Raw genomic sequence first — 15,112 nt, 5'->3', positions numbered from 1 at the left:
ACCTGCTCCCGTTGCCCTCCCCAGCCCCCGTGAAGCCCCCCCGCAGAGTGCCGGCTGCTCTCCGTGAGCCCGGCACTTCTCTTGAGTGCCAGGCTCTTTTGCCAGCAGTCCAATCCCTGGTGGCCCAGCTGGGCCCCGGGTCGCGCTGCGCCAGGCCCCTCCCATTTAAGAAGGGGATGAAGGCCTGCAGTACCGTGGCACGTAGCGCCGCGATATTCCCTCACAGCACTCCAAGAGGGAGGCGGGGTGCTTCCAGTAGCGCCCCGCTTCCCGCTTGGGGCGCTACCAATGCATTTCGGCCGCGGGGGCGCTAATCTTTTCAGGGCGCTAGAAGTAGCACCCTAGCGAAGTTAACGCCTCAAAGGGGGCGCGACTCAATTTTTCCCCCATCTTGCCGTGAAGTATTCCAGCTTTATTTCAGATTTCCATCTTTTCACCTTAATCACAACTTCATTTTTACCAAGCAAACAACACTGACTGCACTTTGAGAGCAATTTTTCGGCTGTGAAGTGCTTCGGGACATCCTGAGGATATGAAAGTTGTTATTTAAATACAAGCTCTTCCTCTCGTCATTGGAAATAAAAGCGCAGCACAAGATAATGCAGAAAATCAAAATATTTATTAAAATATTGGATTTTGCAAATAACAAGAATATTCTTACATGTTGTTCAAGAGGCCCCTGAGCTAAAATGATTTATAACTGAAAAGACAACAGACGATATTGTTTTAATATAGAAAACCAAATAATATTTCACTCAATGCACAAAAAGCACAACTAAAGTATAGAACCATTAATGATAAAAGCTAACAGTAATATAACTGATACATAAAACAATGAAAATCATAAAGCAATACAGATCAGTTCTTTCGTGTGACTGCACAGCTTTGCTCACTTTTTTAAATTACATTTTCAGTGCCCCTTGAGACCTGGCACATAATCCGTACATTAGAGTATTGCTAAAGGCAAAAATATTGAAAGGCAATACGAAATTTTAAAAAAGGAAGAACACAATTTGCTGTGCAAAGTGGGAAACAAACCTGGAAATAAAAAATCTTGAGACAGAAATGGCCTCATGCATTGTACATTTGCACAGACAAGACTCACTTTCTGAGGTCAAATTAACAAGCATGAAAGGGTCTTCACAGTCTTGCATTACAAGATCTGATATTTCTGGTAACAAGTGCAAATCACAACTGTTTCAGGACACAGCTCCAACATTAATAATACACTAGACAAAATTATTTCACAAATAAATGCATGTTAATGTTTTTTTTTAAAGATTCCTTCTTCCCCATGCTTTGCTAGCCATTTGCCACCACGCACACAGACTGGGCAGCAGATTTCTCCCCAACCGCCAACAATGCCACCCATCGATCTGGCAACATGAACAGCTCGAGCAGAGTACTGACCCTTTTTCTCTTTCTCTCTGCCCCCCGCCCGCCATGAGAGGAAGGGTCTCATGTCTGTGCGACTCTTATTCTGGTGGCTCACGGAGAATGGAATAAACTCCTCCCCCGTGGAGGCCAAGCCCCAGTTCTGGGGACAGGCCAACTCAAAACGTATCCACTTCTGACAGGGAGGCAAAGACTTGACCGCTTGCACTACCAGACCATCCACAGGCCTTGGCTCCGTTGTTGGTGCACAGCTTTCTACTCTTAATATTCCCACAGATCCCTCACAGACTGCAGCACGTAAGCAAGGAAAGTTTTATCACCACACGTTTTATTTTACAGAATAGATATATTTTGGTAATGTGCTTTATTTCAGCATAATTTATACATGATTTAATAGAGATATGTGCTCTGACTACTCTAAGTGCACAAAAATATGTTTGAATTATAGTGTTACTGTGACAAGAAACTGCACAGCTACCATTATTTCTTAACAGATTTATATCTACACCTGAGGGGTAATTTCCTGACTTCACGTTCCTGACAGGGGAAATCATAGAAATACATAAAAGTTACAACATGGAAACAGGCCATTCGACCCAACCGACATTTACCCACCCTGGTCCCATATCCCTTCAACCCCTTTCTCCTTCACCCCAATCTAATCTTGAATGTTGACACAGTTTCTGCCTCAATCACTAATTTTGGAAGTGAATCACAGAGCGTCACAGTCTTGACAAAGGGTTTCGACCCGAAAGGTTGACTCTGTTTCTCTCTCCACGGATGTTGCCTGGCCTGCTGAATTTTTCCGGCATTTTCTGTTGTTATTTCGGATTTCCAGCATCCACAGTATTTTGCTATGGTACAGAGCATCACAACTCTCTTGTGTGAAGAAGTTTCTTCTGCCCTCGGTTCTAAATCCCTTCCGTTTAATTTTGTGTCAATGGCCCCTCGTTCTTTGACCCCCCCCCCTTAACAATCGCCCACCAGTCGCCAGTTTTAGAAATGCGGCGCGCACGATTTTCCGACCACTAATGTAGCTCAGTTTCCGATACTTGCTGTCGGTGACGTGAAGTCAGAAAACTATCCCTCCGATAGCAAAAAGGTTATACGGATGCACGAAGATTTACTTTGAATATTGTCACCAGAACCGTGGTAAACATACATGGGACGTCCAACTCCTAAGGATTCCTATCAAAACTAATTTAGGTGTCCTAGACTAATTATTAAACCAAACAAGTGTTTACTATTAGCTTTCATAAATAAATGCATGTCATGCCATTCCTAGTCCCAGCAGATAGAGCAGCGCCAGATCAGAAGGTGGGCTGCTCTGTGATCTGGCAGCAGCAAGATCAATTTAATCAGACAAGCCAGCTTTCTTTCCAGCTTTCTTTTCTCCCTCCTACCCGTAAAGCATCTCGGGGTAGAGTTCCTGTGGGGAGGGGGTTCTCCCAATCTCCTCCCGCAACTTTGTCAGAAGGTGGCTGAGATCCCGGAGATAGGGTGTAAACAGACCTGAGATCCGGGGTTTCCACCAAGTTTCCGAAATGATGGCGGGAGATCGGGACAACGCTCTTGGAAATTGTCAGTTGTGTCCATTTGACTCAAAAAGGTCTTTGTTTTTAGATTCCTCACTATATGAATACATACACGACTGGTCCCTATTACTTGGGTTTCAATTTATATTTGTCTGCGCTTTTGGGAATGGGAACACATTGAGCAACCCATTCGTAGTGCTATGCCATCAAATAATTGTATTTAGAAAAAAAGTAATGGACGGAGTCCTTAACGTTAACTAAACCTTTACAAAACATTAATAGATATAGTATATATATATATACACCAGGGACAGGAATGACTTCTGGATTTATCGACACTTTTCGCCACACATTCCTTCCTAGTATAGCCAAAAGAAACAAAAGCTTCAGTGTTTCATATTTACTGTTGCCACAACAAAAAGAGATTAAAAATATATGTGTGTTCTTGTGTGATGCAGTGAGCACTGCACTGAATGCATCCATGCAAAACAGCAATTACAATGTCAGGCCCCAATTTGCCACAAGAACAGTCGTTAGAAATTTATTCCAGACCGATAGTTTTATGACTGTACTTAAACTAAACATTAATATCAATACTTTTTAATAAATAGCAATAGGCCTTGCGGTGCTGGATGTTCCATTCCCTCTTTAAAAAGTTCACGAGTCTGTTCTGTATCTTGTACCCAACTCCACTTTCTAATACTGGACTTTATAAGTAAAACTAAACAGATGTACAGAACTATGTAACAAAGTAATGTCAATCTTTGTTAAATCTTGTACATTTGATTTCGACATGAGGGAAAATCATACTGGGAATTGTTTCCCCAACATTGGGCCCCAATACCAACATCCAATATTCTCAAGGACAGCGGAATCAGCAAAACCCCTTATTGTCCCATGTGTTACCCAGACAATGGGACTAAACCCTAACCTTAGAACAGTATGACGAATTGTAACACCATAACACGTCAATTCACTTGTACAGTTTATCCTGAAGGTATTTACACATACAGTTTTCCTGAAGGGATTTACACACATAATTTATCCTGATGGTCATTTACCAATACAGTTTGTCCTGATGGAATTTCCCATAGTTTATCCTGATGATCCATCTAAGTCCAATTATTACGTCAATGCCAACTGTACCACATTTGATTGGTGGACTGAGGCTCACAACAACCTGAGTCGAGCACCTGAATGACCAGAGAGAGAGAGTTCTTGCCAGCTATCCCAAAACGGCTAAAGGAATTACATAGAAACATAGACACATAGAAGATAGGAGCAGGAGTAGGCCATTCGGCCCCTCGAGCCTGCTCCGCCATTTAATGAGATCATGGCTGATCATCCAAATTCAGTACCCTGTCCCTGCCTTCTCCCCATATCCCTTGATCCCTTTAGCCTCAAGAAATATATCTAACTCCTTCTTGAATATATTTAATGAATTGGCCTCAACTGCCTTCTGTGGTAGAGAATTCCACAGGTTCACCACTCTCTGGGTGAAGAAATTCCTCCTCATCTCTGTCCTAAATGGCTTACCCCTTATCCTTAGACTGTGACCCCTGGTTCTGGACTCCCCCGCCATCGGGAACATCCTTCCTGCATCTAGTCTGTCTAGTCCTGTTAAAATGTTATAAGTTTCAATGAGATCGCCTCTCATTCTTCTAAACTCTAGCAAATATAAGCCTAATCGACCCAATCTCTCCTCATACGTCATTCCTGACATCCCAGGTATCAGTCTGGTGAATCTTCACTGCACTCCCTCCATGGCAAGAACATCCTTCCTCAGATAAGGCGACCAGTTACATTTCATCTAACTCTTTAAAGATAGGTTTCTCTCGAAACAAATGTTGATGCTTCTCGTGATGCAAGAGGTGTTTAATCTTAAGAGTGTGTGAGAGTGGAATCTGTTACAAATTCATACACTAATGTCACAAGTGTGCTGACATGAAACAAGAAATGATAAACACTTTGAAAGTGTCATCCTGGGGAGTCACACTCAAAGAGCTTAGAAGGAAAGATTTTACCTGCACAGTTCTGGGAAAAAAAACAATACACTAGCCTCACAAAAAACACACTACATGTAGTCTCGTGCTTAGATATGAATGTGCACAGATAATGTTATAGTTTTAACACACACACACACAAAGGTCTGTTTGCAGTGTCTTTGGAAGGAAGCATAATATACATTGCGGAAATTTCTCTGAGCCACGGCACTTAATTATTTACAAGGATTTCTTTTCAGCAGTTTTTCGTTTTCTAAGAAAAAACACAAAATGTCGGCATTTTCATAAAAACAGTTCGTTTTGAAAGCTGGAAGAGTAGCCATTGAACAAATTGCCTCTACCAACCCACTGTGTACAGCAATGCAGCAGCCGCAGCTTTATAGAGAGGTGTAGGGCTCCATTATCTACCTCACAGGTATAGTTCTGCAGTTGGTAGTTAAGATTTAACTTCCAAAAAGGTGCTATTTGTGATGAAATAATTAGAACTACAATACAGTGCGCGAAGTAATTCATTTAAAAATTGTTCTTGGGATGTGGGAGTTGCTGGCAAGCCTGCATTTATTGCTTATTCCTAAACACCCTGAGTAATTGGCAACGGGCCTTCAAGTTTAAGGTACAGAGAAAACTAATGGTGAGAACGTTAACAAAAAAGATCGCCTTTCTTTTTGTTATTTCAACAGCCTGAAGCGCTCCTTTGAGACCCATGCCACTCTAAAATGGCTGCTAGAAAGTATAGAAGACATGCATGCATTGAGTCATCTTTAGAATTACATAGAGATTACAACAAGGAAACAGGCCAACCCAGTCCATGTTGATGTTTATCCTGCACATGACCAGTGGTCCTAACCCCATGTGCCCACCCTGTCCCCATATCCCTTTATTCCCTTTCCCTCAACCACCTAACGACTCAATTCTTAATTGTTGACAAGGTCTCTGCTTCAATCATTAACTCCAGACGTCCATTCCACTGCCTCACTGTGTAAAAAGAGGTTTTTTTCTGCTCTAAGTCCCAAATCTCATCTACTTAATCGTATATCTATGTCCGCTCGTTCTGGGAGCCTTCCTCTTTCACTCAGGGAAACTCGTTCATCTCTACTTGACACGTAAGCAGATGGCCCAGGAGCAGTTGGGAATTCACTACAGGGAGACGCGCAGGTGAGAACCTTTGCTACAAGTGCATGAGTAGATCTTGTTGCTGGGTCACATCTTAAGCAGAATTTGATCTTGCAGAGGTTTGTGTTAGAACTTTCAGCCTTGGCCGGGGTGGGGCGCAGTGGATCGGCCGTCCCTCATATTCCCCACCGAAGCTGAAAGTTCCACCTGTGGTTTATACGACAGGGTGAGGAGCAATCATGTGTCGTTTCAAGCGCGTCGTAAATGCACGCCTCAGTGAAGTGTTTTAGTGGCTAATGTTGAATGCATCACTGTTTCACGGTGATTGGCAAACTCCGAATAAAAGGTTTGAATACACTGTTTTCCGTCAGCAGTTCACGTTATGCTTTTCACTGGCGCTGCTTTTATATTGTGGAACTGGGTGACTTGAGTTCTTTCCTTCACTGCCACAGTGTCCTGTTTATACTGCAGGACAGATGTGGAGGATTCCTGCACATGCAATTACTTGGAAGTCACGAATGCGACCTTAAAGCATGTTTGCTCAAAGTTGCAAGTATAACTTTACCAGACTGGCTGAATCCTTACCCCAAGTTAGGGGCGTAAGGGAGAAGCTTTGTGCCATCCAGCAATGGTAATAGCACCTTGCTGGGCTGTGCCGACCCGACCCGACCCGACCGCAACAAGATCCACGATTGTAAACCCAACGCCACGTTTTGCTGGGAGGAGCTATTTCGTTTTGCTACTGGGGACATGGTTGTCAGAGGAACCCAGAGGAACCTCCGGTGGAAGAGGGATTCACCGCCTTCCATGGTAAGAGTGTTGGGTCCTTTATGTCCCAAGAGAGCTGCCTCTTGCTGTCAGAGGCGACCCTGTAGCGTACTGTGGGCATCAGTTGTTACAGAACCTGCTTTCAACTACTTGCTCATTTAGCAAATATTGTAAGGCACTTTCTCAAGTGTATTTAAAGCATCTACGTTAGCTATGAATAAAAACGAAGCATTGGTGACTGAAATCCCTGGGCCTGGGAGGGCGGTGAACCCTGAATGGGGGTGGGGTGGGGACGGGCCGAATTTGTAGTGGGACCCAGATCTGCTGTGTTTCTGCTCCATTTTCTTGGAGAGGAGAAATTCTGACCCGGAGTGGGGGTGGGGGGAGCAAGAGGTCTCATTGTGCCTCCTCTTCCACCCCATGGATAGCATATACTCCGGATGCAGACATACATGAAAAAAATCCAATGGCCTTGTGGTCCACAGTGCTGTTTCCCTAACAGCAATTCAATCCCAGATTGCCACCAATAATGTGGCGATTTTAAAATGTATTCGAAAGTCTGCAATTGCTTTTGTTGCTCAAAGGCCTGGCCCCAATATTCTTGGTCTCCATCCAGCAAGGTGGACGTCAAGAGATTGCGGTAAGCAGTGTGGGTGCCTACCTTTATACTAATGACCCTGGCTGTGGGAATTGGGGTGGGGTCATTGTCGGCCCATACTGGCAGCTGGAAGACATGGCGGGGGGGAGCGGGCCCCGGTAAGCTATTGTGGTGGAGGACTTCACCAATGGGCTAAAATGGTGGTCTTAAGCTTGATTCGATCTTAAAGCAGTAATACTTTTCTTTGCAGGAAATGAAAATACATTTGTAACGAGGGGAAAAAAAACATTTTATTAGAGTCGATCTTAAGTGGGCTTCTCTTGTCTGCTTTTGCTAAGTTTGACCCCATTTTTTTTACGTATTCAGCTGGGGCACTCTATGAATAAAGAGAGCCTTTCCAATACTGTTGTGCTGGTCTAATTAATACACAGCAGACATACTGTGCATCCTCTGCACTTTACCATGGAGTCGAGAATAAATTGCACATTTACACCCTCTATCTGAAACCATTGCAAGTTCAAAGCTCAGTGCCGGTTTGTGTAACTCCAACACGTATGAACAGCAAATGAACACACTGCACATTTCAACAATTAAAATCATAGAAAACACTGCATGTTAATGTTAAAAGATTATTTGCATTTTAATCTGAACTTTTGGAATAGCTATTTCACATATTACACCATTATGTCATCATTGTGCATCCTCTCTGTGCAAATCTCCTTGAATTGCGAGCACATGAAGACTTGTAACACTCGCCTCAACTCATGGACACCATTGTACCCTTGCCTCCTCCCAAATTGCATTGAATGCCATGCCAACCATTAGCCAGCCAATCACATTCGGCTCCGCTTGGAGTAAACTCATCATTCGTCTCATAATTAGTGATAAATATTATTAAGCCGCATCTATCCCATTCCCAAAATTAAGCCCAGCCGCGAACTGATGTTGCTTCAAAGCAAAATGAGGCTAACTGCCCAAGTTGAAACAGAGGTTAATGCCACCGGGGGGAGTCTAGGTTTGTGCCTGCAAAGTAGGTTAACACGTTGGTCCATCGATATTGAACATTTCTAATGCTGACAACATTCAGCTCTGCTGCAACTGAACTTCTTATTTTAGGCTTACACAATTGTCACATAACCAACTCTCCAGGCTTTAGAGTGGAAACATTTATGAATGTACGAAACTACCTCTTCAAACTGTTCCGCAATCGATGCCTCTAAATAAAGACAAACTAATGCGATTCAAAGCAACCCATTCCCACAAAAACTCAAGAGTTTAAAGGCTTCATTGACCGCACATTACTAGAAGATTTAACTAATAGGTAAATCTTGTTGGAAGAGTGATGAATCTAAGAGCAAGTACTATGAAAGGTAAGAAATTATTCCTTTGATATGCTGCAAATAGCTGTTTTCACACAAAAGAAAATCCAAATTACAAGGCACAGAGAAGTCGAGCTCGGTGCGTCCTTGGTTTTGAAGCGCATGTGCTGGCGAACTGCCAAAATGGTCCTTTGATTTTGGCCAATCTTTTCTGTTCCTCAGTTTTCAACATGTTTTTACTAGGTTTCAGTAAAAGCTGACCAGAGAGTGAGGGGGATTAAAGCTGGTTCCCTATTCGTGCGAGAGCGAACCAAGAGGCACAAGCACCAGTCAGCAGACCTTCTCCAAGAGGCTCTTCATGGCTCACGCTCACTTCAGCATGGTCGCTGCTTTCGGTTACTGAAAAATAGAGGACATACTGGACTCCGTTGAGCAGCCGCTTATGTAGGAATGTTTTTTTAAGCAAAATGTTTACCACTGGCTAGATTTACCTCCATGAATTATTTCCTCTTTTAACCGAATGGCACGGACTGCCTTACCCGAGCCCAGCAGTAAGGGTCATGAGGCACATTCCAAGAGTGATGCTTTGGACTACAATATCGTATGATAAGGAAATGACCAGATTATCATGTTTCTCGATTTTGATCATATCTTCAATTATTAAGATAGCGCTTGTATTTGAAAAACATTTTGAGACTGGAAAAATAAATCACATTTGGGGGTAATTTTAATCTAATTAGCCCATTGGTAGACTGACGGGATCGGGTGCAATAGCAAAATACTGCAGATGCTGGAAATCTGAAATAACAACAGAAAATGCTGGAAAAACTCAGCAGGCCAGGCAACATCCGTGGAGAGAAATTAGAGTCGACGTTTCGGGTCGAAACCCTTTTTCAAAACTGGAAAGGAAATAAAATAGATCGAAGGCAAGGCTGCGATAGAACAAAAGGAGTAAAGAGACATTAAGAGGTAAACTGAAAGTAATGAAGATGAACAAAGTTGAAGAGCCAAACGGAGATCCCGTCGAAGAGAAGAGCAGAACTTCTTCAAGGTAGGCATTCCTAGAAGAGGTGTGGCAGTGAACCAAACACTAGTACGATAGCAAAATACTGCAGATGCTGGAAATCTGAAATAACAACAGAAAATGCTGGAAAAACTCAGCGGGCCAGGCAACATCCGTGGAGAGAAATTAGAGTCGACGTTTCGGGTCGAAACCCTTTTTCAAAACTGGAAAGGAAATGAAATAGATCGAAGGCAGGGCTGCAATAGAACAAAAGAAGTAAAGAGACATTGAGAGGTAAACTGAAAGTAATGAAGATGAACAAGGTTGAAGAGCCAAACGGAGATCCCATCGAAGAAAAGAGCAATATCGGTTTTACACCTCGCCCGACTTTTGAAGTCAATTGGGAGTAATATTGGGCGGAGTGTAAAACCGGCATTCCACCTAATCCCTTGGGTTTCCCGCCAGGCAAGTATGTTTAAAATTACCCCCACGTGTGTCATTATATTATGGTAGAAACTGAAAGAGATTGCCTGTAATTAGATCAACTAACGAGTAATGCAGGTACTTCTGAGAACTTTCCTGGCCATTAGTTATACTGTTACCAAAGAATTAAAGAGCGAGTGTTAACTTTAGGAAGTAGCCAAGGCTCACCCCAGCCCTAATCCCATTATAACCATTGATCAGTGCGTAAATTTAATAACTGAAGTAAGAATGACGTGGTAGGGTGTGACCGTGCCCACTTATCTCCAAGTTGTGCATGGGGAGTCCCAGTTGTATTGCTGTAAGGAGAGGCTGAGCATGGTTTAGACACTTCCCCACTGGGAAGGAGCAGAATTCAAGGAGAGTTGCATCAGGTTGCTCTTGCAACTCTTTACATCAACATGAGCTAAGCTTACTCTGCACCGAGGCCTTCCACTTACTCCATTTGCTTGCTCAGAATGCGGACTTTATTACACGATACATTTCTATTGGAAAAAAAAACTGTTGCACCATAAATGCTGTCCCGTGTCATAAAAATACCACAATATAACCATTTAAATACAAACTAAAAAACCTTCGTTAAAATCAAAACTAATGACACCGACCTAGATTTAATAGAATTATAATACAAACATCTTTAAGAAAACGCTAACGTTTTTCTCGTGTGACTTATGTACTGAAGTTGAGAGAGGCTTTGGTGCGAGGTAATGGAACATTTTGGTTATCAGCCACCCAGTGTCTCCAATTAGCACCTCCAGGTCAGAAATGGTGCAGGTGAATGTAGTTTAAAGCTCACTTTACCCTGCCGCACTAAAACACCCCGACACCAACCAGGGAAGAGTGCGCCAGTGCCACTTAGCCATTTCTGATGGACAAATGGCACTGGTCTCCTCTACATTGGGGAGACCAAATGCAGATTGGGCGACCGCTTTGCAGAACACCTCCGTTCAGTCCGTAAGGGTGACCCCAAGCTCCTGGTCGCCTGTCATTTTAATTCACCGCCCCATTCCCACTCAGACCTCACTGTACTCGGGCTCTTGCATTGTTCCACGGAAACCCAGCGTAAGCTCGAGGAACAGCACCTCATCTTCCGATTAGGCACTTTACAGCCTTCCGGTCTCAATATCGAGTTCAACAATTTCAGATCATAACCTCGGCCCCTATTACATTTTTATATATATTTTTTATCCACACCTTTGTTTTGTGCCCTTCCCCCTTTTTTTCTCTCCCACATGGCAGCTGTCTCTCATTCTGCCAGTGCATTTCACACCTAATCTAGAGCCGTCTTTTGTCTCTTTACTGGTCCTATCACCATCTCGTCTCGCCTTGAATATCTCTTAATGTCTCTTCACTTCTCTTTTGTTCTTTCATCCCCATTTTCCAGCCCCCAAACTGGCCTTTTAATTTGTTTCATTTCCTGTGTTTTCTCTCAGTCCTGACGAAGGGTTTTGACCTGAAACGTTGTCTCTGTCTCTCTCTCCATGGATGTTGCCTGGCCTGCTGAGTTTTTCCTGCATTTTCTGTTGTTATTATCCATTTCTGATGCCAGCCACCCTGTGAGTGAGATTGCCAATTTACAATAACAACAACTTGCATTTATATAGCACCTTTAACGTAGTAAAACGTCCCAAGACACTTCACAGGAGTGATTATCAAACAAAATTTGACACAGTGTCAATTGTTGCCAAAATATGAGGCAGTGTGGTGCTGTGGGCTGACTGGCGCTAAGAATTGGATGGTGACTGCCCAAATACATTTCACTCTGGAGCTTTAAACTCTAGGGTTAATTCAACGTTGATTTCATTTGCAGATGAATACTCAAGCTTAGATTTTCTGATTGGCATTATTTTAAAAATAAATAGGTTACCGCCAGTGTTAAAACAACATTGATTAGAAAATCTAGGCTTAAGGGCTCCCTGTCCCTCAAGCTCTCTCTTATATCTAGTTAAAATCTTCTTGAGTGGCAGAGCTCAATTTAGTTCGTTTACCAGACCTTAATCTATTTAATCTAGAAACAAGAGAATGGTGAAGGCAAGGCCCTTTCGCTCTTCATTAGGTTTCCTGAAAGTCAAACTTAATGAAAGGTTGCTTTCGCATCTGTAGAGACTTGATTAGGAAGGGTCATCTCTTCGTCAAGATGGATGGGAGCTTATCTTCGATTAGTCTTAGTCTAGTGCCCTCTTCTGAGCTAAGAATATACTGCTGACTCTTTCGCAGGCAGTTTGCAGTCTGATTCTGCTGCTGTTGCAGTGCCCTATCATTATAACTTATGCAGTTCCGAGCACAGATACCTTAGACCGTTTATAAACTAAAAAAATATTTAGTGCATAACATCAAATTGAGCTCGATCAGGGACGAACTACTGGCTCCAATGTTTTGCTGACATACTATGTATTAAAATTGCTTGGCTACAATTATGGTATGGATTTAAAATGTCTGCATAACAGCAGGTAACAGAGGTGAGCATTTGGACGGAAAATGTTGCAGGAGAATTTCTCCTCCTGCATATTAACCCTTTTGAAGACTTCATTCCCCTGCACCCTGCTAACTAACGGCATATTTCATTAACAATACAGGGCAAAAGCAGAATCGTCTGTGACCCCCCGCCCGAAGAACTTTAAACTAGGGTAACACCTGTGACTTGAAGGGTTACCCTTAGGATTCAAAGGTTTAATGAATGACATGGAGTTTATGCAGCTGAAAATACTGACCCCTGTTGGAGCCCTGGATATCTACCTGGAGATTGACATATATATCTTCTGAAGTGAAATGAAAATTCTGACAACTCAGTTCCAAGTGCACGCTGGGAGCAAAAGCAGGTCAGCGCTTGGTGTTAAATGTTAGTTTCCTTCTCGGAGGCATTTCCCAAAAGCATCTGGGGATTGACTTCAATATCATCAGTGCCACTGTCTGCCACACTATTGCAGACGTCGTTTAGTTCTGCATCGTCCGGTGGTGCCTTCTTGTTCTCCTCCTCCTCCATCCTCTTCTCCTTCTCTAGGAGACGGTAGTTGATGGCATTTGCAATAAATAAATAGATACTCGCGACAATCACGATGCTTCCACACACAAAGTACATGTACTTGTAATCCTGAGTTATGTCCACCAACAAGCCTGAAAGACAAAAATGATTATCTTTGTGTTTAACAAATGAATTGTCGCCACTGAAAAGCATCCAAAACAAGGCTCTGAACAAATCAAATAGATTAATGGCCGCTACTTTCACGAGGAAAGTGCTCGGAAAGCCGATTTACAAACCCAGGCCTGAATTTTCTGATTGTTGAGACCACACCTGAAGTATTGTGTACAGTTTTGGTCTCCTTACCTAAGGAAGGATATACTTGCCATAGAGGGAGTGCAGCGAAGGTTCACCAGACTGATTCCTGGGAAGGGGGATTGTCCTATGAGGAGAGATTGAGTAGACTAGGCCTATATTCTCTGGAGTTTAGAAGAATGAGAGGTGATCTCATTGAAACATACAAAATTCTCACAGGGCTTGACAGGGTAGATGCAGGGAGGATGTTTCCCCTGGCTGGGGAGTCTAGAACCAGGGCTCACAGTCTTAGAATACGGGGTCGGCCATTTAGCACTGAGATGAGGAGAAATTTCTTCACACACAATCTTTGGAATTCTCTACCTCAGAGGGCTGTGGAGGCTCAGTCATTGAGTATATTCAAGGCAGAGATCCATTTGGATATTAAGGGAATCAAGGGATATGGGGATAGTGCAGGAAAGTGTTGATGAGGTAGGAGATCAGCTATGATCTCATTGAATGGCGGAGCAGGCTCGAGGGGCCGAACGGCCTACTCCTGCTCCTATTTCTTATGATTGGCATTATATTTAACGTCAGCAGTGACTCAGTTAAGTTAGTCTGTTGACGTACATGATATCAAAGTGTATCATGGCAATAACATTGCCACAGAGCTCCTCTGGCTTTTAGCTTTAATCAGACATAAAAGGTTTGCTAAATACTCCCTAATACTTGCTACGGCAGCCGCGGAGGTGAGTTGGGCAGGGGGGTGGGGGGAGGTGAGGGGGTGAGTTGGACGTCGGGGGTCCAATCACGGCGGGGCGGGGGGGGGGGTGTTGGGGTTGGTCGATCGAGGGGGTTAGATCGCGGCGGTGGGGGGGGGGTTGGGGTTGGCCGATCGAGGGGATTAGATCGCGGCGGGGCAGGGGGGCGGTTGGTGGGGTTGGGGTCGGCCGATCGAGGGGGTTAGATCGCCGCGGGGTGGGGGTAGGGGGGGTTGGGGTTGGTCGATCGAGGGGGTTAGATCGCGGTGGGGGGTTGTTCGATCGAGAGGGTTAGATCGCGGAGGGGGGGTTGGGGTTGGTCGATCGAGGGGGTTAGGTCGCGGCGGGGGGAGGGGGGGTTGGGGTTGGTCGATCGAGGGGGTTAGATCGTGGCTGGGGGAGGGGGGGTTGGGGTTGGTCGATTGAGGGGGTTAGATCGCGGTGGGGGGGGTTGTTCGATCGAGGGGGTTAGATCGTGGCTGGGGGAGGGGGGGTTGGGGTTGGTCGATCGAGAGGGTTAGATCGCGGCGGGGGGGTTGGGGTTGGTTGATCGAGGGGGTTAGATCGCGGTGGGGGGGTTGGTGTGGTTGGGGTTGGTCGATCGAGGGGGTTAGATCGCGGCGGGGGGAGGGGGGTTGGGGTTGGTCGATCGAGGGGGTTAGATCGTGGCGGGGGGAGGAGGGGGGGTTGGGGTTGGTCGATCGAAGGGGTTAGATCGCGGCGGGGTGGGGGTGTGGTTGGGGTTGGTCGATCGAGGGGGTTAGATCGTGGCGGGGGTGGTTGGGGTTGGTCGATCGAGGGGGTTAGATCGCGGCGGGGTGGGGGAGGGGGGTTGGGGTTGGTCGATCGAAGGGGTTAGATCGCGACGGGGTGGGGGAGGGGGG

The 15,112-nt window shown here is 44.6% G+C and overlaps 1 protein-coding gene across 3 annotated transcripts in view; it reads right to left on the bottom strand.

The window, feature by feature from the left end:
• Positions 1–600: 600 nt before the first annotated feature.
• The window catches only part of LOC147106368 (monocarboxylate transporter 2), a 200,923-nt gene continuing 186,411 nt past the window's right edge, over positions 601–15,112 (bottom strand). For all 3 annotated transcript variants that reach the window (XM_086009417.1, XM_086009415.1, XM_086009416.1), the window contains exon 5: positions 601–13,328. In XM_086009417.1, the coding sequence (XP_085865543.1) occupies positions 13,048–13,328 (281 nt within the window). In that variant the 3' untranslated portion in view covers positions 601–13,047. The remainder of the gene's footprint in view (positions 13,329–15,112) is intronic.

The sequence above is a fragment of the Somniosus microcephalus genome, chromosome 16, assembly GCF_052327205.1.
Source record: "Somniosus microcephalus isolate GS21.2 chromosome 16, FLI_Smic_1.0, whole genome shotgun sequence".
Taxonomy (NCBI): Eukaryota; Metazoa; Chordata; class Chondrichthyes; order Squaliformes; family Somniosidae; genus Somniosus; species Somniosus microcephalus.
Note: the sequence above shows the minus strand (reverse complement) of the source record. Positions and strands in the feature narration are given on the sequence as shown.